This window comes from Brassica rapa, chromosome A03, assembly GCF_000309985.2.
Source record: "Brassica rapa cultivar Chiifu-401-42 chromosome A03, CAAS_Brap_v3.01, whole genome shotgun sequence".
Lineage (NCBI taxonomy): Eukaryota > Viridiplantae > Streptophyta > Magnoliopsida > Brassicales > Brassicaceae > Brassica > Brassica rapa.
The window spans coordinates 5,129,448-5,149,846 of NC_024797.2; the positions used below are offsets into that span (position 1 = coordinate 5,129,448).

The following is a 20,399-nucleotide window of genomic DNA, read 5'->3' on the forward strand; positions in this document are numbered from 1 at the left end:
AACAAAAATAAATAAAAATAAATAAAATAAAAATTAAAAAAATGAAAATTAAAAAAATGAAAAAAAGATTTTTTTTTTTTATAGTTTCAGATTATATGTTTTCAGATTCGAAATTTTTACAATTTTTTTTTTTATTTTTTTTTCAAATTTTCTTTTTATAATTTAAAAATACTTTTTAAAACTGTTTTTAAAAATTTTATTTTTTATTTTAATATTTTTTTTTATAAAATTTTAAATCCTAATTCCAAAACCCCACCCGTTAACTCTAAACCCTAAGGTTTGAATTAATTAACCCAAGGGGTATAAGTATATATTTACCTCTTTAATGAAACCTATTTTTGTGACTTTGAACCTTGAGTGCTACTTTGGGAACATAAACTTGGTTTGGTGCTATCCTAGTCTTTTTTTCTTTAAAAACTTTCTAATGTATATATAACTGATTGGTAATTAAAAAACAAAACAAAAAGGGAAATGTAAGCAAGAAAAAAGGGAAAGGAATTAAAGCATGAATTTGGTAGAGGTGGCGAAAGGATCATGACCCCGGTAAGGCGGTAATATTTGTTGATGTGTTTATGTTTGTTAGAAATGAAATAGAGTGGATATTTGAGAAGAAACTTATCGCCGTACAAAAAACTACAGGTAGTTAACTACTCAATCCTCTATAAAGCCCTCATTATATTTTCTGACCACAAGTCCAATAACAAATACAAACAGAAGCAAAGAGAGAATGGAGTACAATAAGCAAAGAACTATGTTAATTGCAGTGTTGCTTATAATAATGTGGAGCTGTTGTTACAGCCACGCCCAGCTGAGCAGTGACTTCTACAAGGAGAGCTGTCCCTCGTTGTTCTATGCGGTGAGACGCGAGGTGCAGCGGGCGGTGACCAGGGAGCGCCGCATGGCTGCTTCTCTCCTCCGCTTATTCTTTCACGACTGTTTTGTCAACGTAAGATTTTTTTTTTTTTAATGACACAAGGTCCAAGGAAGCATGGTTGGTATGTTCCATGAATTACTCTAAACAATTTACAAAATGCATGCATGGTCTACAGGGGTGTGACGGATCAATATTGTTGGACGACACTTCCTCATCTATGGGAGAGAAAACGGCAGGCCCAAACAATAACTCCGTGAGGGGGTTTGACGTTGTTGACAAAATCAAGTCGAGGGTTGAGAGACTATGCCCAGGCGTCGTCTCATGCGCAGACATTCTCGCTATCATTGCTCGTGACTCTGTTCTCCTCGTTAGCACTTTTAATTCTGTTAAACGCCCAACTAGAACATTCGGATCAATATATATTTTCAGCTTAATAGTTTTTGATGCATCAAATACTTTTACATTCTCTTTCTGGCACATGGTTACAAAAAAAACTATAATAATTTGAGATCACCGTGTTCTATGTATATATACTACACATTTATATATAACTGATACCTGTCTGTGTTCATTATATTTTGTTTTCAACTGATAATTACAATGATATACTAACTAGATAAAATAAAAACTAGTTACATATACTTTGCCTACAGTTTTATATTAAAACTAGCTCTAGGAAATTATATAAAAGGTTTGACAAGAAACAAGCATGTAATTTTATATATTATACTATTGAAACTTTCGTTTGTGTATATATATTATGTAGTTTGTACCAACCAGGTAGCTGAATTATTATATATGTGCTCTTTTGTTTGTGAATAAATAGTGTACGTGAACGTATCTTAATATATGATCTTTATCACATATTTTGAACTAAACAGTTGGACGGCCCTGGTTGGAGCGTAAAACTTGGAAGAAGAGATTCCACCACAGCGAGTTTCACGACCGCCAATTCAGGCGTTATCCCTCCTCCAACCTCTACTCTCGACAACCTCATCAACCGTTTTAGAGCACAAGGTTTATCCTCACGCGACATGGTGGCCCTCTCTGGTGCACACACTATTGGACAAGCTAGATGCGTCACTTTTAGAGACCGTATCTACAACGAAAGCAACAACATCGAGCTTTCTTTCGCCTTGTCTAGACAAAGGAGCTGTTCGGCTGCCTCTGGCTCTAGCGACAACAATGAAGCCACTCTTGATATCCACTCTCCTGGAAGGTTTGACCTCAACTACTACAGACAGCTTCTCAACCACAGGGGTCTACTCACTTCTGACCAAGTTCTTTACAGCGGCGGTTCAACTGACTCGCTTGTCGTGTCTTATAGTCGTAGTCTGAACGCCTTTTACCGCGATTTTGTAAGGGGTATGGTTAAGATGGGCGATATCAAACCCCTTACTGGATCCAGTGGTGAGATCCGCAACAACTGTCGCAGACCCAATTGAATCTTCTATTACGTGTTTTGTGTTATCTTATTTTTACGTGTTTTCTACGTCAACTCCTTAAATATGCATTTTCCATATAAGAACATAATACAGTATAATTGAGATCATGATAAGTTTGTGGCTATGCAGTTTTCATTTATGTTTCCGTCTCCTCTCAGTTGTCATATTAGCTCTACAACATTATGAAAAATTGTATTGCCATTGCTCAAAAACTCATTCTGAAATTTCCAAACAAAATATTTCTATTTTAATATAATTCAATAAATGATTATTAATCAAATTGCTAAAGAATTTCTTCTTAATAGATTTCTCAGTCGAGAATATAAGTCTTAAATCGTTTTATTTTTTCATTATTTTATTATTTAAATAATTTTTAAGAATCATTATTGGAAGTGCTCTAAAGCTATTATCATTCAATGAAATAAAGTTTTAATGCAACTGTGTAAATGCTGCTGTTTAGTTATAAAACGCGATCATTATCCAATCATACATAATAATTCGTACCAAAACAAAAATATCATATAATCAGATAGAAAAGTAATTAAATATTGTGTGGTGAAATGAGAGCCGTAGGATGAAAAGTAAAATTGGTGAATAAGAAGAAGTGCTGAAAAGTCATAAATAAGGTGGACCGCCAGTGACGTTTAGCTTCGTTTTCATCCCTTCTTCTACATTGTGTTTGCTTGTCTTAAAAAAACAGCAGAAACAAGTAAGGAAGAGAAGAAGACGCTTGTAAGAACTCCAAGGAAGGTAGAGAGATCTGCACACGTCTTCATTCGAGATCTCCGATTCATTCCCATACGATCCCTCGTCAGCGGTAATTCTCTTCCTCGGGAGAATCGTCGATTCCATAACTGAGATCTCACGGCTCTGTTATAGAGCTTCAGAGTTGTTTGTGTAGATTACGTTACCGTATGATTGATAATCCTTTCGTTCTCGCATTATCTTATTCGTATTCAATCTGATCAGCTTTTCCTTTCTTTTTTACTGATTGTTGTTGCATAACAGGTTGCTTTGTTTATTTTGCTTCACAGGTTGCACAAGCTCCTGAGGCCATGAGCTAGCACCAACTCTGTGCTAGCTTGGAGAAAGTAGTCTTCTCTTTTTTGGAGATGTGCATGACAAGAGAGAATCTAGATTCACGTCTCGGAAGCCTGCTTCGGTGATTATTTCTAAGCTGGAGGAGGTGGCGGAGCGGTTGAAACTGAGCGTAAGGAAGAGGGAAGCGGGGGTTGTTTAAACTGGAACGTGTGAAGGAGGGGAGAAAAGAAGTTGTGTCGATGGATGCTGCGGAGATATTCCAAGTGACGCCGACGTTTCATATGGTGGAAGTGAAGAAATGTAATGGAGATAGTGTGGGTTTGGCAGAGTGACAAAGATGAGCAGTTAATGCCTGTTTCACAACAACAGGAAGAAGAAGAAGCATTGTAGTTTTTGAGATTTTGTTTTTAATCAAGTTTTGAGATTTTGCTAACTCTCTGATGTTAATGAGTTTTTTACATTTAACGTTTGTTAAAAAAGTAAAAATCCTGAATATAATAAAAGTCATTTCCAGAGGTACAAAAGCTTGACCATACACTGCTTGGTTCACTGAAGATTTAAGCTACCAAGAGAGGTAGAAAGGGAGAAAAAGACTCAAAGACTTTTATTGACATTTAGTGGTGAAAACTAGATCTGTAATAAAGTACAGAGACAATATGCTGTTTTGGTGTTGTCCATTGAAACAATTAGACAAATTACAGACAAATGGAGATTAAGAGAGAGTAAGAAAACTCAGGAAGAGCTGTCGGAATTGGAACAGAGATGGTTCCAGAGATAGCGGCCACTTGCCATGTCAACGCATGTCCAAAATCCAGTCTTCATTGCCTTTCCCACCTGATAGCCCAGAAAAAATGAGAGTCCTGAATAGAGAGAGAATGAAGATAAGAGGAAAAAGAAGAGACCTTTGAGAATCTGGAGTCAGAGTCGGAGTCGGCGGGATCAGCGTCGTCGGTGAGAGGGTCGGCGAGAGGATCGTCGTAGGAATTGTTGAGCTTCTTGAGGACAAAGAAGCCAGCAAGAGTCGCCGACAAGAATATGAGGATCAGCCTTAACGGACACATCTCTTTCTTGCTTCTTCCTTCCTTCCTCTCTTAGTTTGCTTGAAGGCAATGAGGAGAGAGAAAGAAACAGAAGTTGACAAAGAAAGAAGAGAGAGAGAGAGGTGAGGAGGGAAAGAAAGAAAAGACCAAATAAAAAAAATGATGGAAAAGGAGGAAAGAAAAATTCAAAGGGTGCTGTTGAAGAAGTGCCAAAGCAGGTAGGCCACTACCTAAAGTTATCTCAAGAATTTTAATAGTATCACATAATACCACCTTTAGATGGCTAATCGTCACATCATCACTAATTAAAAACCCAAAGTGGTTTGCTGATACTTTTCACTAATTTAGTCGGAATTTTCATCGAGCCATTCAGTCTGATGCTTTGTATTTGATCTGCACTTCAGTTTTAGCCTGTAAAGACACTTACCTACATGACATAAACAGAGATTAAGAGCTACAGCAATAGTTACCTCTCCATCAGATTACTAAGTTCCTGGTCTCTTGGCTTCATACCCCATTTGGTGTCAACAAGTAAACATACCCGTTTAAGACTACTTCTTGTTGAAGCATACTCCTTTACCTGCATTGATTAATGTTCAACACACATTGGGATCACTGACCTGCTTAGTAAGAAACAAAAGTGAGCACAGAAAATCAGCACTATAAGTTAAAATAATAGCCAGAGGCAGAGATACTCGCAAGATCTTCCCAACCTTACTTAACTTCATCTTTTACAAAGACGAAGCCGTGGCCTGGCAAACCAACAAGGCAGACTTTCCAACCAAGACCGAAGAAACTGATGGTCTGAAGTAAATAAACCCTTTGTTATTATATGGAAACATAAGCCGTATCTTCAAATCTACAGTATCTTCACATTACACGATATTACATGAACAGAAAATCTACAGTATGTTCAAAAGAAGCTTAGCGCCTTGAGCTCCTTGGCTTTCTGGAAACCGCATAAGGAGACTGAAACCCAACATTTTCTACGTCTCCAACAGTTTTGAATAACCTTCTCTTCCTAGCCTCTTCCACCAGCGACCGCTGCAGTAACTTCCTCTGCACGTCTACAAGCGAGCGGTTCCTTGTAAGCGCGCGGTTGTCTGATGTCAATCTCCAGTTACTCGAACTGGAAGCTGCACATACGTTGTCGTGTCCTGAATGTAGATGAGATCTTTCTTCAGGACAGAACCTCGTCATGTTGTGAGTTCTGGTCTTAGCATCAGGTTGAGAGCTGTGCTCATCAACAGATATGTAGTTGACGTTGGAATATGATCCTGAATTGGAAGAACTCTGAGAATTCGCCTCATCATGAGCATCTTCCTCCTCGTACCTCCAACCAGGCACCAAAGAAGAGATCTCTCCATCAATCATTTTAGCAATCTCGACTGGCTCCCAATCTGTGATCTCGAGTTCTTTTACCATCTCCTTGGCAACATCAATAGAAGTATCATTCATGATGTCAAAGGGAAAAGAAACCCTCTTTGCCTTACCTGAAAAGAAAAAGGAAACAGTTATGTGACCTAACCATAACAAGATATGATCAGCTTAATCAACTATGTTCCTTTTACCATTTTCATCTGCGATTAGTACGTTCAGAAACATTGTGTTATCTTCAGCGTTCAGCTTCCCAGTGATGGTCATACGGCTCCTTCCTAACTCATCATCTTCCAACTTCAGTCTGTCCATTTCATTCTCGTTCAAGAAAGGCTTCAGATTCGCAGCACCTCTCGCGTACACCATCCAGGACTCTTCAGAAGCGAGAAATGGATCTTGTAATAGCTCTCTTGCTGACACTCTCTTAGACGCAGGCACGAGGCATTTCCCGATGAACCTCTGTGCCTCTATGTCTCCAACTCTGTAAAAGACTCCTGGTAGCTTTCCCTGGAAAGCAAAACAATACAAGGCTCATCCCTGGTTCAACTGATAGCTTCATCCACATATGCTCACAGATCGAAAGACATACCGCAACAACTTTCTTGTAAATCTGCGCCGGATTTTTGCACTCACTATACGGGAACTCAGAGGTGATCATCTCCAAAAAGCACATACCAAAGGAATACACGTCAATGAGTTCATTATAGTTCTCCTCGTATAGTTCTGGAGCCATGAACTCGGGAGTGCCTACGCAAAGAGAAGCACAAAGTTGTCTAGAGCAAACAATCTGAACAAGTGAGAACAAACAATTTTTTTGCTACATACCGATGACACTAGTGGCAGCGTGGCAGTCCCGGAGCATTCTTGCAAGACCAAGATCGCCTATTTTGACTTGTCCAAGATGGCCATTAACAAAGATGTTATCACACTTGAGGTCTCTATGTATCACAGGAGGGTCGTGGCCGTGGAGATAAACAAGCCCTTCCAAGATCTGCCGAGCCCAGGACTTGATTGCTCGAATATCTATCCGCAAGTACTTGTTTTTGTATCTACACAAGTAAAAGGACATGTTCATACAAAGAAAAGTTTTGAGTAATCGTTTTAGAAGAAAAGGTGTGAGAGGATTACTGTCGGAGGGTCCCAGAAGTGAACAACTCGGTGATGAAGTTGAGTGTGTGTGAACGAACATCGATCCAGGAAGTGTAGAAACGAATGATAGATTTGTGGTTTAGAGTGCTGAGAAGATGAACCTCGGAGTATAGCCTCTGTATATCAACAGAGGAACGGAGAACCTCTTTTAGCTGCACCTGGCTCCACGCTACTTCTATTCCCAGCATCTCGTCGATTGCTTTGTACACTGTCTTCATCGCTCCCCTTCCAAGAACTTCTTCAAACTGTTCCAACATATTTAAAAAAACAAAGTGTTACAAAGTGGTTTAGTTCGTGAACATAGACTCTTGTCCTCCCTACTTACACGTCCGTAGCGTCCAGTGGGATCGGTTTCAACATACTCTGGAACTTGATGCGTGTTCATGGTTGACAAAGATAGATTTATGATCCCAGGAATATTTTTGAGAGGACGAGATAACTCTGGCGGCCAAAACTCTTCCTACGTACTTCTTCTTCTACTTGTACTTCATCAAGAAGCGTCAGCAGATAATATATGTTGAACAGTCTTTGGCCTGAACTTTTTTGTTTTTTCAGAAAATCATTATCTTTAATTATTTATTGACCCAAATTGTAAAATATACATATTCAAAACTTTGACAAACCTTAGTTGCCAGTCAAAGACACTCAAACCACATCACAAACATAATAGCAAAGAGGATAAGACTTGAGAAACTGTAACTTACTGGAAATGTAAGACTGGGGAGGAAAGAGTTTTGTTGCTTCGGGAAACTGCACGATTCAACCAAACCAACTATTAGATTGGTGGACAGAAGAATCCAAAATAACAAAAAAAAAACGACAAAACAGAGGAAAAGTGAGAACAGAAGTGGGGAACACGGCGAGAATAGAAGAGATAGTGACATCACCATTGAAAATTTGCTTTTTGTTGTTGGTGGCGACTTCCTTTAGCTCTCAAGGAGTTCATGGTTCTGTAATAAACTAGCAACACATAACAAATATGCAGTAACCAATACATATATATGTTCATGATCTTAGCTTTGTGTCTAAGGAGGGTCCGAATGCTAACAGGCAACAACATAGATGTAAATGGATATGTTGCGCATAATTGACTACTGTTTTGTTGTCAACTAGATGTTACTTGACACGTAGAAAAGGAAGGAGAGAGAGAAAGAGAAAATGGTATAAAAAAATGAAGATAAGGTTGGAATATAATCCTAAACAAGAAAAGCCGTATAAGTTTGACATTGAAGAACCTTTCTCCACAGTTGATATGTCACGCAGGTAAAACCCCACATCAATTCAAAACCCACTTCTCCTTTAAAAGAGGCTACCTCTACCGAACTAAGTTCCCCCAACAACCTTTTATATCACTCACACTTAACATATTAATTAATTCAGGTTAGAAAAGGACGTGCTCACCTCAGTCCTCTCTACGAACACTGCAGGGTTTTGCGTTCTTTATATATTTTCACAACAGCAAAACGCAATGCTACGAACATATAAGTTGAGCCATGTTAAGGTATTGAGTACAATGTCCTTCTAAGGCTACGACCTTCTGGTAGGTTATTTTGTAACTGGCAGGAGCTGCTCTCATGGTTGAAATCCGATACTCTTCAAGCCCCAGCAACACTCCGTTGTCTGGTTGCCCACGCAACGATATATCATCTGTGGAAACAGAGAAACAATGTCCTCTTCAACAGCACCCACATTCCACCGGAGTCTATTATTAAGTGCATAGACAGGGACATTCGCAACACCATCCATGCAAGAAACAGGAGGAAAAGATTCCTCAACTATCTACCTCTTTGGAGCCACTGATGTTTGCATCACCACAAATGTAACTTAATTGTCTCTCTGTTTTTCCTTTTTTTGCCAGAGAAGCAATTTTAGATTAGTGTTTCTACTCTTGTAAAAACTCTTTTATTTCATTTATGATATTAACATCCTTAGCAAAAAAAAAATGTTAAGGTATTGAGGCATTGGTAGTAGAGCACGTACGGGAATTGGCAAAGAGTGTTGAATATACTTTTTAACTCCTTCCCTCAGAGCTTCCACTTTTTCTGATGTCACTTTCCAAACGCCTCGTGCTTTCATCAACAGCATTTGGATCCCCTCTGTTGCGATCACTATCGCCCTCAGCGTTGGTCTCAGCCGTTCGCTTAAGAAAACTCCTCCAAGCTACAGATTCAAGAGAGGAAACTCCCAAGTAGTGCCCACTGCTCTTTGGGAAGCTGAGTTAGAAAGAGATGGTAGTGCACCTGATGTTAGTCTCGCAGCTGATAGAGCTCAGGTTCCTCAAGAGCAGTCTCCCATTTCAACAACTCATTGATCACCAAATCGCTCCCACTCTCCTTCAAAATCCCAACCCGCTTCGTCCATATCCACTCAAAGAGCGTCAGTGAGTAAACCCTTCGAAGCAGACAATGGCCACATGAATCTAACCGTGCACTCAGCAGCCGTCCAGCAATAAGCAGAGCTTGTGAGACTCCATAAGCTTCTCAAGAATCTCAACTTTGTCACGCGTTCTCTAGGATCAAGGAATCGGAGATTTCCAGCAAAACAGAAGATATTTTGAGCTTTAGGAAGTCGCCGAAATCTCCAAATTTCAATGCCGAAAGCAGGTTAGTAGAGAAAACACTAGGATTGCGTTGACAACGGATGAAAATTTCGGTAACCCATTTGTCGATAACCTCAATTTTTGAAACTTCTGCGATCAAAACTTAACCTTTTGTTTGATTCCCGCCGACGAAAGTTTGCAATGTGGCCGGAGAAGACGAATCGCTCCGATTAGCGGTTTCAGATATTCTTTAATGGGCCTTAAGTTGGGCCTAAAGTCAAAGTTAGATAGTCAATGTGGATTGGCAGATAATTGACAAGTGTCGTTACCTGAGCCTTATCCACAGATTCTCTAATCCTCTCTGTCTTGGCGCGCTCTCTCTCTCTGTCTCTCTCTTTGTCTCTCCATAGTTCCGTCTTACTTTCACAGTTTGTGTCTGTGCGATAATGGCCATGTCAGACCTTTCAACCCCCAAAACGACGTCGCCTTTCCTCCCCTCTTCATCTCAGCTTCGCCTCTCCTCCAAGCTGCATCTCTCAAACCAGTTTCGCCATCTTCATCTTCTTCCTCCACCTCTCCACACAACTTCCATCTCCAAAATCTCTTGCTCTGTTTCTCAGAAGTAAGTCTCTTTACGCTCTTCACTCTATTAAAGTTTCAACCTTTATCTGATCACATGCTTGTTTTTGAATAAGTAACCAAGCACCTGTCGCGGTTCAAGAAAATGGGTCGGTGAAGACGAAGAAAGAGTGTTATGGAGTGTTCTGCCTCACCTATGACCTTAAAGCTGTAATCTTTACTTTTTCTCTGTTTCAGTTGTAAAGTTTCAACCTTTACAACTGTTTGTTCTTTGATTTTGAGATACCAAAACGTGTGTGTTTACAGGAAGAGGAGACGAAATCATGGAAGAAGATGATCAATATCGCAGTCTCAGGTGCTGCAGGCATGATTTCAAACCACCTTCTCTTCAAAGTAAGTCTCTTCCTTTAGATACGATTACTTTACTTAACAACCATTTGATCTTTATCTTTATGCCAACTTGGTTTTTCCTGGTGTAGCTTGCTTCAGGTTCAGTGTTTGGACCAGACCAACCCATTGCTTTGAAACTACTTGGATCAGAGAGATCAATCCAAGCCCTCGAAGGTGTTGCAATGGAACTGGAGGATTCCTTGTTCCCTTTGTTGAGAGAAGTTGATATAGGAACGGATCCGTATGAAGTGTTCCAAGATGTGGACTGGGCTCTTCTGATTGGTGCAAAGCCTCGAGGGCCTGGAATGGAACGTGCTGCTTTGTTGGATATCAATGGACAGATATTTGCTGAGCAAGGGAAAGCTCTTAACGCAGTTGCTTCTCCTAATGTCAAGGTCCTTGTAGTTGGGAATCCTTGCAACACCAAGTAAAGCTTTCATTCCTTAAAAGTCACCACTCTTCATATCTTAATCATTGCTCAACATCTTTAAGTATACTTTGATTTGTCTGATCAGCGCATTGATTTGTCTTAAAAATGCTCCCAACATTCCTGCAAAGAATTTTCATGCCCTCACGAGGTTGGACGAGAACCGAGCCAAGTGCCAGGTACCACATCTCACACATACATGTATGTGATCATATGAATTTCTTACTAACATATGATTGATAATTCCATTTTGCAGCTTGCTCTTAAAGCTGGAGTCTTCTACGACAAAGTCTCTAACATGACCATATGGGGAAATCACTCTACAACTCAGGTTTGTCTTAACTTACTTATTTATCTATATCTTGGGATGTTTCTCTTATCTTATAGAGGTGTAACAGGTGCCAGACTTCTTGAATGCCAGAATCAATGGCCGGCCGGTGAAGGAGGTTATCACAGATCACAAATGGTTAGAAGAGGGATTCACTGAGAGTGTGCAGAAGGTAACATGGCGTTTCCTCTGATATATGCAATGGGAGATAACACTATTGTGTTTGTTTTTGCAGAGAGGTGGCTTACTAATTCAGAAATGGGGTCGATCTTCTGCTGCTTCTACAGCTGTTTCCATTGTTGATGCCATAAAGTCTCTTGTAACTCCTACTCCTGAGGGCGACTGGTTTTCCACTGGCGTACATCTTCTTTTAATCTCATTTAGATAACAACAAGATAGTTTGGTTGAGACTTTGATAGGGTTGTGTTAATGTAATTTTTTTAGGTGTACACAAATGGAAATCCTTATGGTATTGCAGAGGACCTGGTCTTCAGCATGCCATGCCGGTCAAAGGTATGTTCTGTCCTTAATACATGAAAAGCTATTCTCTAGTGGTAACTCTCAACATTATGTTTTGTTTCCAGGGAGATGGAGATTATGAGCTTGTCAAGGATGTTGAAATTGATGACTACCTACGCAACCGAATCGCCAAGGTATTTACCTTCTTAGAGATTAGTCTTTTGTGGGTTATTTGTCTAAATGCCAGAAGTTAAGACATGAAAACATTGCAGTCTGAAGCGGAGCTGTTGGCTGAGAAGAAGTGTGTTGCACACCTCACTGGAGATGTATGTATCTGTCTTGTCTATTCAAATAAAACCAATTTTAAATAGGAGCTAACCTTTGGTTGCTTCATCGATGTATGTTTGCAGGGCATCGCCTTCTGTGATCTTGGTCCGGTAGATACTATGCTTCCTGGTGAAGTTTGATTTTGGTGAAGGCGTTGAGCATCTCAAGTAAGCGCACTCTCTTCTGGGTTGTTAGCTATACATGTTGATTGGTCGGAATAAGTGAATGAAACTCTTCACACTTTTATTTATACATGTATGTGAGTTTACTTGAGCAATGGACCGGACTCATGTTATACAATAGTGTCTGTAAACACTTGTTTGTCCACTGCTTATGTGAGTTTCAGAACACAGACTAGAGAATGCATATTTGATGTCAAAAACAAAATCCTTTTTGTGCCAAAACAAACCAAAACAGCTAAGATAACACAAAACAAAGTTACAAAGAGTATACATATATATGCTATACATCAGAATCAAGAAGCGAGAATGGAGGATGGTCTTATTGGTTGGTTCCCTGGAAAGGCATCACGTAGTCTCTTGCACTCATCTTTAGAGTAGTCCAGTGAGAAGCAGAGTTGTCTTATCACTTCCCTCTTCTCTTCTGCTACTTCCTCTAGCTCCTTCTCCATCTCTATTCTCCTACTGTCTTTTTGTTTCACTTCATCTCCAAGCCGACTCATCTCTGACTCTATCTCACTCACTCTTTTGGTTAATGTCTCTATGCATCTCTCTTTCTCTGTCTTCTCCATTGTCAGTATCTCGATTTCTCCCTTCATCCTTTCCTCCTCTTCTGTTTTCTCATTGGTCACCCTTCTTATCTCCTCTTCAAGATAACGCACAAGAGCTTCCAGCTCCTTGAACTGCTCATCGCGGTGTGTTTTCTCCTCCAAGAGCTTTGATATCTCGGCTTTGACCTGCGCCTTCTCCGGGAAAATCTTCTCTTCTGCGTCGGATAAAGCTGTCTTTAGATCCCTGATCTCATGATCTCTACCTGCTAAACTAGATTTCAACATGGAGACTCTATCAAGCACCTTCACCACCTCTCTTCTATCTGCACTAGACTTGCTTTTCCACGCTGCAGTTTCTTTCTGCGCCGAGTCAAGCAGGCTTTGCAGGCTCTTGAGCTTCTCAACTTCTCTTCTCATGTTGCTGTTTTCTTTCTCTGCCTCCCTAAGCCTCAGGCTTGTAACTCTCAGCTCTTCAGACAAAGTCTCAACGTCCATGTCTTGTGTTGAAGCTGCTGCTGCTGCCTCTTCATCATCCAACTCTGATGGCAAGTATCTAGCGAGGTGACTCTTTAACATAAAGATTTGGTCCTCACAAGCATCTCTCATCCTGAGTCTCTCTTTAGCTTCACGGAGCTCAGTCTCAAGATCAGCGACCTTTTTGCTCAAAGACTGAAAGTCAGAGCCAACACTCACATAACCAGTAGGACAATTAATCACAGAAGAATCATCAGATTCAAGTTCAGAGTCTGTAACAGAAGCAGAATCATCAGAGGGAAGTCCTCCAGAGCCAAGGAAGTAGTCAAAACCAGGAGCACGGCGAGAAGGAGGACGTCCTAGTCTATTAATCTCAGTGGTGAGGTCAGAGGAGGAGACGTCAGAGAAGCCTGAGCCTTGTGACTGAAGAAGCTCTAACGGAGAGGTTTTCCTCAACTCTCCGGTGATGTTCTCGTAACGCTCGGCTAGAGAACGGTACATGCGGTGAAACTCATCGACGAGGGTGAGAAGCTCAGGCCTCTTTTGGTAATACATCTCTGCCTTCTTGGCAAACGAATCTGCATCTTCTTCTATCAACTTCGCCATCCGTTTCACGCTCTTGTCCATCTCTGATCACAACCACACAATAACATTCATTATGAAAAGACTATCCAACCACTCTAAAGACACAATGAGATGGACTGACTAGTACTCACCATCGAGATTATTCTCGAGCCACTTGGAGTTTTTGAGGCCTACATGGCTATCCCACCACCATAGATGTGATTTGGTGGATTCTGCTCGTTTGATACTCTTCTTGGAACGGACCTAGCAAAACCCCAGAATCAAGAATGAGGATTGGTATAAAAATGACAAAACGTTTCTTTCTTTTTGTTTTTGGATGATACCAGATCATAATCCATGGTTGCAAAGTCGATGGACCCTATGCAAAGCTGGAAACACACAAGAGACAATGATGAGACAATGGAAAAAGACAAAAAGAAAAAAAGAAGACAAATAATACAGATTTGGTGTGTCAGACTTTGTCAGAATCATGACAATTCGAAATATATATACACGGAAAAGGACAAGAAAATAAGAGAACCTGACAAGAAGAAGAAGTAGAAGAAGATGTAAAAGGGTTGCAAGGAGGAAGCAGAGGAAGATGCAAAAAGTTTTTGAGATCAAAAGATTTTATACACTTACGGTTACCTTTAAGACAACAGATATTGCGGAACTAGTACTTAGCAATCTCAACGTGGCCAAATGTTTGGTTTTGTCTCTCTGTGATCTTTATGTTATTAAATATGTAAAAACCAATTCCACAGTGCCCATGTGGAGATATATGAGGTTTATAATATGCAATTAGGAATGGGCACGGAGTGAATGATATTTATGATTTGATTCCTATTCAACGGATATCTGACTTTCTATTTGATTTGCTTCGGAGATCCGGATATCTAAAAAAATTATGAAAATTTGCAAAATTTTACGGATATTTATAGATATCTCATCAACTTCCTAAAAAATAAAAATGTATGTTCTGGAAAAAAAATTTGTTTCAAAAAGATACATTTTTTACCTTTTCAATGTATGATTTTATGAAAAATTATAAGTTTCAAAAAATTAATGGTGTTTATTGAATTTCTATTGGCTAAAAGTTATGAAAAATTGTTATTCACAAAAAACAATGCATATTTAATGAATTTTCTTAATATATGTGAAAAATCTAGAATATGCATCTTTTAAAAACAGAGGGAGTATATAAGTATGTTTTCAAAAAATATATTTTACATAATATAAAATAAAGGTTAAATTAGCGAAACTATATGTTTCATAAATTTTAACACAAAATTTTAGATTTTTTTTAGTTTTCATAAAGATTTTATATTTATTTCTTAATTTAATACATTTTGTAAGTAATTTTATGAATAAAATTATATGTTAAAATAATAGTTATGTAAAAATACACATTGAAGACTCTATATTTAATTGCAAATATACATCTATTTGTATAAAAGTCGCAGCGGAGCGGATATCCGCTTCTAAATTTTTTTTGGTTTTTTCGATTTGTTTCGTTTTAAAAAAAGATATTGATTTTTCATATTTGTTTTTTTCGAAAAATTACGGATATCCGGGTTTTTTGGATCGAATCGAAACGAATTGAATCAAATTTAATGTCAAAGATTAAGGAGTTGTCATTTGACCACTCTCCCACTAATCAAACCGACTATTCATACAATTAATGGTCATCCAAGACTATTTCCTCTACGTCTATTATTATTATTATGTTGCCATTAACACATTCTTGAAGGTCATCACACAGTCAGGATATCATTTTTGCAGGCATTAAATATTTTAAATTGCTTTTTCCTAATATTTTTGGGTCTAAAATCAGGACTTTTTTCTTTTTAAAAATGTGTAATTTGAATGGGAAGACTTGCTCAGAATTTAGGGGAGTAAACGCGTTATCTTTGTGTTTTAAGACTCAAAAGGCCAGCCAACACAAATTTTGTTTTGTGGCTCTCCACTTCCTTAGCTTTTCATCATTTCACTTGAGATTTTATGCATTAAAAATCTATCTATTTTGTAATCTAAATAATTTATTTATGATTTGCTGACAGGCACAACTCATCAAATCCTCAACAAATACTTAAAAGCAAATGTAATTGCTTACTGATTACTAAATATTTTTTATTTATTTATTTACTTACATGTAAAATTTAATAAAACTGCTAGACTTAGATAATTTATTGAAACTAGCTGATGTAAATAGAGAACATTATCTTGCAAGTCTTCCCTTTTGTTTGACTCAAATCTTGCAAATCTTATTGTATTAATCATTGTAAGTATCATATAACTTTTATTGAAACATATTATGACCACTACATATCAAGAATTCAAGAGGAGAGTGCTAACTTACTGATACGTATAATGTAAAACATTGTACGGTAGAGAAGAATGTGATGATCGTTGTGAGTTTGGAGAAAGCTGCATTTCGCAATCGTTCTTTAAATAAAGACAAATTGACATGATGACAAACACATTACAGCCATATACAGAAATATTACCTAGCTACAGAAGATAACCGTTGGGAAAAAATACTTGATGTATGAGAAGAAGATTTGAAGCTGAATGAGCAGCATTTTTGTGTTTGTGCACGGTGCAGGCCATGGAGGGTGATGTTGGTACAAACTCGCCTATTCACTGAAGGAGAATGGACATAAGGCCACCTCCATTGATCTCAAGGGCGATGGGATCAACCAAACTGATCCAAACACTGTCTCCTCTCTTGATGACTACAACCAGCCTCTCAGTGACTTTCTCTCCTAACTTCCCCTTTACCAAAAGGTCATTTTTGGTGAGCCATAGCGTTGGAGAAGGGAACATGATGGCTGTCATGTGAGACTTCCCTTCCCAACAAGCATGATGATGAAACCTGAATATGTCCGGGACAAGTATTATTACAACGAGAACGAGAGCACCATAGAGGTAATCTTTTATTACCAAACTCTTTATTATGATCTTTGCCACCACAAAATTTTAAAGAATTTTACATTCATTCATTCATACATTCATGTATATCATGATTCCACACTTCTGCGTCTGGCCCCTGTCATGGCATTTTGGATAGCGACTTGAATAAAATGGGATCATATTCATATATATTATGACACAGAGAAAGGATCCTACAACAATTGCCTCCAACTGTGTCTTACTACTTAGGCGAGTGTTCTCCAAACAATCAACAGAAAAGACTTGCAAACTCAAACACATACAAGAAAAGAGGAATCAAGGAGTGGTTTGAACATTAGAGTCCTTGGGTTTGCTATTGTCATCCGAAGACGGCCTTGTCTCAGAAGAGTCTGAAACTCTTATCTCCTCAATCATCCTAACCACCTCATCCATGCTAGGTCTCACCTCAGGCACATGAGCCACACACGCCATAGCAATCTGCAGCATCTGCACCATTTCTTCTTCAATATTCTGAAACTTCATAAGCTCAACATCAAACACCTCGCTTGTCCATTCCTCCCTCACCACTGACTGCACCCACCTCGGAAGATCAACCATGTCCTCCCTACTCGGCGACTGCACCGGAGACTTCCCTGTCAGCATCTCGAGTATAAGTACACCGAAACTGTAAACATCTGATTTGTGTGTGTGTTTCCTTGTTACTATTACTTCCGGTGCACGGTAGCCTGCACCTCTCATTGGCGCAATGGGCACAGACATCAGAGGAGACAACCCAAAGTCAGAAACGCACACATCATTCTCCTGTTTCATAATCACGTTTGATGACTTTATGTTTCCATGACTGAACTTTGAACCTCCAACTTCATGTAGGTGAGCTACACCTTTTGCTGCTGCGAGAGTGATTTTCACTCTGGACTCCCAGTCAAGAGGCTCTCTCCCACTTCCCCGGTTACCTGTCATGGCATCAAAACCATAAGGAACACAACAATGTAAATCCAAACCATTAACCCAAGATGGGAAGAAGACTAACCGTGGAGGAGTGATGATAAGTTACCAGCAGAGTAATAATCATAAACCAAGAGCTTCTCATCTTTGGAGTAATAGTATGCACGAAGGGGAACAACGCTAGGGTGTTGCCCTACTTGGCTTATAATCTCCATCTGCTGTTCAAACTCCTTCTTTCCAGCTACCACTTCCTTCAACCTTTTCACCACAACAGTAGTGGATTCCTCCAAGACAGCCTTGTACGTTGTCCCATAACTACCTTTCCCTAGTACTTCCGCTGATGCTCTCAACAGATCTTCTAGATCAAAGTTATAAGAACATCCTTCAAAGAACACCAGCTTGTTCTTCTCAGGCTCTTGTACTCCACTTCCAAAATCTTGCTTTGCTTTCTCAGTCAAAGTTTTTGCTTTGACAACACTGTCTTCCCTCTTGTCCTTTTTCTTGTTACAGCAACATAAGATGATCGCAGTGACTAACAGCAGCAGGGCAGCCCCACAAGCTGCAATGATAATGATAGTGCTTTCATGTAACTTACTTTTGGGACCTTCTTTGTGAGGAAACGGCGGGGTCAGAGGAGAAGGGCGTGAGGGAGCAGCACATGGCTGCAGAGGAAGTCCACATAACAATGTGTTTCCGGTAAAAGATGATCTTGGAAACCCACCAAGTGCAGAAGGTATTGAACCAGTAAGATGATTGTTGCTCAAGTTTAAACGTCTCAGTTTTGAAGTATCAAGATCAGGTATTGGTCCAGATAGTTTGTTGTTCTGGAGGCTCAACGCTGTCAGCTTCTTCTGGTTTTGTAAAGCTTCTGGTATCTTCCCGGTGAAAGAGTTAAACGAAAGGTCTAAGATATCAAGGTGCTGAGACAGAAAGGAAGGAACCTCACCGGAGAAGTTGTTATGTTGGAGATAGAGGTAAGCTAGTGAAGGGAGAGATGGAATATCAGGAGGAAGGTTACCACCTAGGAGGTTTGATCTCAAACTGAGAGTGGTGAGTGATTCTAGTTTACCAAGTGTGTTTGGAGGGATTTGTCCCACGAGTCCTATACCAGGAAGGCGGAGAGCGAGGACTCGAGTACCATCAGGAGTGCAAGTGACACCAACCCATGATTTGCAGATATGGTTGGTGGAGTTCCAGTTGAGTCTTCTAAGATGAGGAACAGAAGCAGCAAAGGAGAGAAGAGCTTGCTTATCCGAGTTCAGGTCGGCAACAGCAGAAGAGGAGAAAGTAGTTGTGACAAACAAGAAAGAGACAAGACAAGCAGAGAAGTAGCCTTTTGATGATTTCAAGGTGAAGACTAGACCAACATCAAACTGGAAATGGAGCTGCATCATCAGCATCACTTCCTGTCCCTCCCTCCTCCTGCTTCAAAAGAAAGATATATAAAATGACGACAGTGATTTTCACCACACAAGCCAATATTGCAACACTTAGTACTGGAAAAGAGGCTTCCTTAGCCAGTTCCTTAGATACTCCCACAACACTAAAAGTTGATAGCTAACATATGGTTCTTAAAGATTATAAAAAAAAAGTATGTCATTGCCTATCTTTATCATTGGGAGATTAAAAAATCCAAGGAGGTTAAGATAAGAGACTGAAGCATCCAACTAAAAAAAAAAAAAAAGCAAAAGGAATAAAGCTAAAGAAACAAACTTTTTTTTTTTGGGTAACATAAAGAAGAACCAAACTTTAATACAAAAAAAGAATTGATGTGCAGAGAAAAGCAATTCCTTTTGGCCAAAGATATATAGAAAGAAGGAGAGGTCTCTCTCCATCATGTGGACAATGTCGCTAAGTAAATAAAGATGAGTTTGAGTGTCTTAATTTTAGCAGAGTTGTTGAACAAACAACATGTATCTAACAAAGCTAAGTAAACTAAGATTGTCAAGTCTTGAAACTTTCCTACCCAACCAGCTGGAGAAAATGATGCTATGAAGTTTAAGTCCACAAATAGACAAATTACAGAAACTTACTAAATAAAGAGAGAGAGGGAAACCTGAGAGTAGAGATGCAAGCTAATGAAGTAAGAAAATTGTGGGCGTTAGTGAACTCATGAAGGTGGAAGAGGAGGAAGAAATGATGCCTGGCGTGAACAGTCTATAACTCAAATCTTGAAATGATGAAAGAGAAGAAAGAAGAAAAGGCAATGTGTGTGGGGACTAGCGTTAGAGACGGAGAGAAGAAGAAGAAGCAGAAAAGGAAAAAGAAAGAGTTGGAGATAAAGTGGTGAAGTAAGAAGCGTACTTGTTAAGGGTAAGACAGTGAGTCCTTAGATTAAATCATGTTAATGTGTTTTGACCGCAACAAACGCTAGAGTAGAGAGTGATCAAGAGATTGACCAATCTTGAGATTCTTAAGAGTTAGCAAAGTGAAAAACACAGTCGGCCAGATGCAAATTTTGTTACCAAAGTAAAGCCTACATTTTTATATTTGTAAAGTAATCATTTGAGTATGTAATAATAGTCCTAACCTGTCCAACCACTCCTGTTGCTATTTTTTTTCCTCTCGATTTGCATCATTCTTGATTGCGGATACTATGTAAAATTAAACTAGTCATCTCATCATCTACCAAATCCCAAAACAAGATCCAACTCCTTTATAGACATTTTTGTCCTTTAATCAGAAACAGGACATTATTACTTATCTCGTCACTTCACCTTGTACCATTATTACCTGGTGCTTCCTCTTACTGTCCTGAACTGATAAATGAAACTGTAAATGGCTAAGAGACTAAACAC

At 39.2% G+C, this 20,399-nt stretch overlaps 6 protein-coding genes and 2 long non-coding RNA genes across 19 annotated transcripts; 3 read left to right on the forward strand and 5 right to left on the reverse strand.

The window, feature by feature from the left end:
- Positions 1-275: 275 nt before the first annotated feature.
- On the forward strand, positions 276-3,839 carry LOC103856695 (peroxidase 68). 4 transcript variants are annotated; one of them, XR_004456748.1, is made up of 4 exons: positions 276-946; positions 1,050-1,232; positions 1,756-3,136; positions 3,354-3,839. XR_004456748.1 is itself a non-coding variant. In XM_009133808.3 (3 exons), the coding sequence occupies exons 1-3, from the start codon at positions 728-730 to the stop codon at positions 2,317-2,319; spliced, it is 975 nt and encodes a 324-aa protein (XP_009132056.1). In that variant the 5' UTR covers positions 282-727; the 3' UTR covers positions 2,320-3,839. The 4 variants fall into 4 exon arrangements, 1 of the variants encoding a protein (XP_009132056.1); XR_004456747.1 differs by having other exon boundaries at positions 282-946; positions 1,050-1,241; positions 3,328-3,839; XR_004456746.1 differs by having other exon boundaries at positions 282-946; positions 1,050-1,241.
- On the reverse strand, positions 965-1,841 carry LOC117132978. Its single transcript, XR_004456775.1, has 2 exons — positions 1,754-1,841; positions 965-1,230 (listed from the first exon to the last, which is right to left on the reverse strand). It is a non-coding gene; the product is annotated as an uncharacterized LOC117132978 (long non-coding RNA).
- Positions 3,840-3,849: 10 nt separating the features above from the next.
- Positions 3,850-4,952, reverse strand: LOC103856696. Its single transcript, XM_009133810.3, has 2 exons — positions 4,263-4,952; positions 3,850-4,194 (listed from the first exon to the last, which is right to left on the reverse strand). The coding sequence occupies exons 1-2, from the start codon at positions 4,419-4,421 to the stop codon at positions 4,093-4,095; spliced, it is 261 nt and encodes an 86-aa protein (XP_009132058.1). The 5' UTR covers positions 4,422-4,952; the 3' UTR covers positions 3,850-4,092.
- Positions 4,953-5,200: 248 nt separating this feature from the next.
- LOC103856698 (probable serine/threonine-protein kinase WNK4) lies at positions 5,201-9,547 on the reverse strand. 8 transcript variants are annotated; one of them, XM_009133811.2, is made up of 8 exons: positions 7,814-9,547; positions 7,631-7,676; positions 7,252-7,459; positions 6,906-7,171; positions 6,603-6,826; positions 6,367-6,524; positions 5,972-6,284; positions 5,206-5,893 (listed from the first exon to the last, which is right to left on the reverse strand). In XM_009133811.2, exons 3-8 carry the CDS (start codon positions 7,309-7,311, stop codon positions 5,325-5,327), a joined length of 1,590 nt encoding a protein of 529 aa, XP_009132059.2. In that variant the 5' UTR covers positions 7,312-7,459; positions 7,631-7,676; positions 7,814-9,547; the 3' UTR covers positions 5,206-5,324. The 8 variants fall into 8 exon arrangements, with proteins under 8 accessions (XP_033144553.1, XP_009132059.2, XP_009132060.2 ...); XM_009133812.2 differs by having other exon boundaries at positions 7,252-7,464; XM_009133813.3 differs by having other exon boundaries at positions 7,550-7,676.
- Positions 9,548-9,839: 292 nt separating this feature from the next.
- LOC103856701 (malate dehydrogenase [NADP], chloroplastic) lies at positions 9,840-12,356 on the forward strand. Its single transcript, XM_009133818.3, has 12 exons — positions 9,840-10,087; positions 10,161-10,254; positions 10,351-10,437; positions 10,524-10,861; positions 10,950-11,040; positions 11,118-11,192; positions 11,260-11,361; positions 11,425-11,547; positions 11,634-11,702; positions 11,774-11,842; positions 11,921-11,974; positions 12,059-12,356. Exons 1-12 carry the CDS (start codon positions 9,912-9,914, stop codon positions 12,113-12,115), a joined length of 1,335 nt encoding a protein of 444 aa, XP_009132066.1. The 5' UTR covers positions 9,840-9,911; the 3' UTR covers positions 12,116-12,356.
- LOC103856699 (protein NETWORKED 4A) lies at positions 12,331-14,117 on the reverse strand. Its single transcript, XM_033288666.1, has 3 exons — positions 14,088-14,117; positions 13,896-14,007; positions 12,331-13,808 (listed from the first exon to the last, which is right to left on the reverse strand). The coding sequence occupies exons 1-3, from the start codon at positions 14,100-14,102 to the stop codon at positions 12,451-12,453; spliced, it is 1,485 nt and encodes a 494-aa protein (XP_033144557.1). The 5' UTR covers positions 14,103-14,117; the 3' UTR covers positions 12,331-12,450.
- Positions 14,118-16,450: 2,333 nt separating this feature from the next.
- LOC117132984 lies at positions 16,451-19,664 on the forward strand. Its single transcript, XR_004456781.1, has 2 exons — positions 16,451-16,671; positions 19,379-19,664. It is a non-coding gene; the product is annotated as an uncharacterized LOC117132984 (long non-coding RNA).
- Positions 16,818-19,908, reverse strand: LOC103856702 (probable inactive receptor kinase At5g58300). 2 transcript variants are annotated; one of them, XM_033288649.1, is made up of 3 exons: positions 19,658-19,908; positions 17,687-19,023; positions 16,818-17,609 (listed from the first exon to the last, which is right to left on the reverse strand). In XM_033288649.1, exons 2-3 carry the CDS (start codon positions 18,999-19,001, stop codon positions 16,972-16,974), a joined length of 1,953 nt encoding a protein of 650 aa, XP_033144540.1. In that variant the 5' UTR covers positions 19,002-19,023; positions 19,658-19,908; the 3' UTR covers positions 16,818-16,971. The 2 variants fall into 2 exon arrangements, with proteins under 2 accessions (XP_033144540.1, XP_033144539.1); XM_033288648.1 differs by lacking the exon at positions 19,658-19,908 and having other exon boundaries at positions 17,687-19,196.
- Positions 19,909-20,399: the final 491 nt, after the last annotated feature.

Excerpts from the sequence above, each read along its gene's own strand:
- LOC103856695 (XM_009133808.3), top strand. The coding sequence starts at position 728 with ATGGAGTACAATAAGCAAAGAACTATGTTAATTGCAGTGTTGCTTATA. Across the intron at positions 947-1,049 it reads TTCACGACTGTTTTGTCAAC|GGGTGTGACGGATCAATATT; the intron begins GTAAGATTTTTT and ends CATGGTCTACAG. Across the intron at positions 1,242-1,755 it reads CTCGTGACTCTGTTCTCCTC|TTGGACGGCCCTGGTTGGAG; the intron begins GTTAGCACTTTT and ends TGAACTAAACAG.
- LOC103856696 (XM_009133810.3), bottom strand. The coding sequence starts at position 4,421 with ATGTGTCCGTTAAGGCTGATCCTCATATTCTTGTCGGCGACTCTTGCT. Across the intron at positions 4,195-4,262 it reads CTGACTCCAGATTCTCAAAG|GTGGGAAAGGCAATGAAGAC; the intron begins GTCTCTTCTTTT and ends CTGGGCTATCAG.
- LOC103856698 (XM_033288662.1), bottom strand. The coding sequence starts at position 7,311 with ATGAACACGCATCAAGTTCCAGAGTATGTTGAAACCGATCCCACTGGA. Across the intron at positions 6,525-6,602 it reads CGCTGCCACTAGTGTCATCG|GCACTCCCGAGTTCATGGCT; the intron begins GTATGTAGCAAA and ends CTCTTTGCGTAG. Across the intron at positions 5,894-5,971 it reads ACTAATCGCAGATGAAAATG|GTAAGGCAAAGAGGGTTTCT; the intron begins GTAAAAGGAACA and ends TTTTCTTTTCAG.
- LOC103856701 (XM_009133818.3), top strand. The coding sequence starts at position 9,912 with ATGGCCATGTCAGACCTTTCAACCCCCAAAACGACGTCGCCTTTCCTC. Across the intron at positions 11,193-11,259 it reads GAAATCACTCTACAACTCAG|GTGCCAGACTTCTTGAATGC; the intron begins GTTTGTCTTAAC and ends GAGGTGTAACAG. Across the intron at positions 11,975-12,058 it reads TTGCACACCTCACTGGAGAT|GGCATCGCCTTCTGTGATCT; the intron begins GTATGTATCTGT and ends GTATGTTTGCAG.
- LOC103856699 (XM_033288666.1), bottom strand. Across the intron at positions 13,809-13,895 it reads GCTCGAGAATAATCTCGATG|AGATGGACAAGAGCGTGAAA; the intron begins GTGAGTACTAGT and ends GGTTGTGATCAG.
- LOC103856702 (XM_033288649.1), bottom strand. The coding sequence starts at position 19,001 with ATGCTGATGATGCAGCTCCATTTCCAGTTTGATGTTGGTCTAGTCTTC. Across the intron at positions 17,610-17,686 it reads CTTATCATCACTCCTCCACG|GTAACCGGGGAAGTGGGAGA; the intron begins GTTAGTCTTCTT and ends ATGCCATGACAG.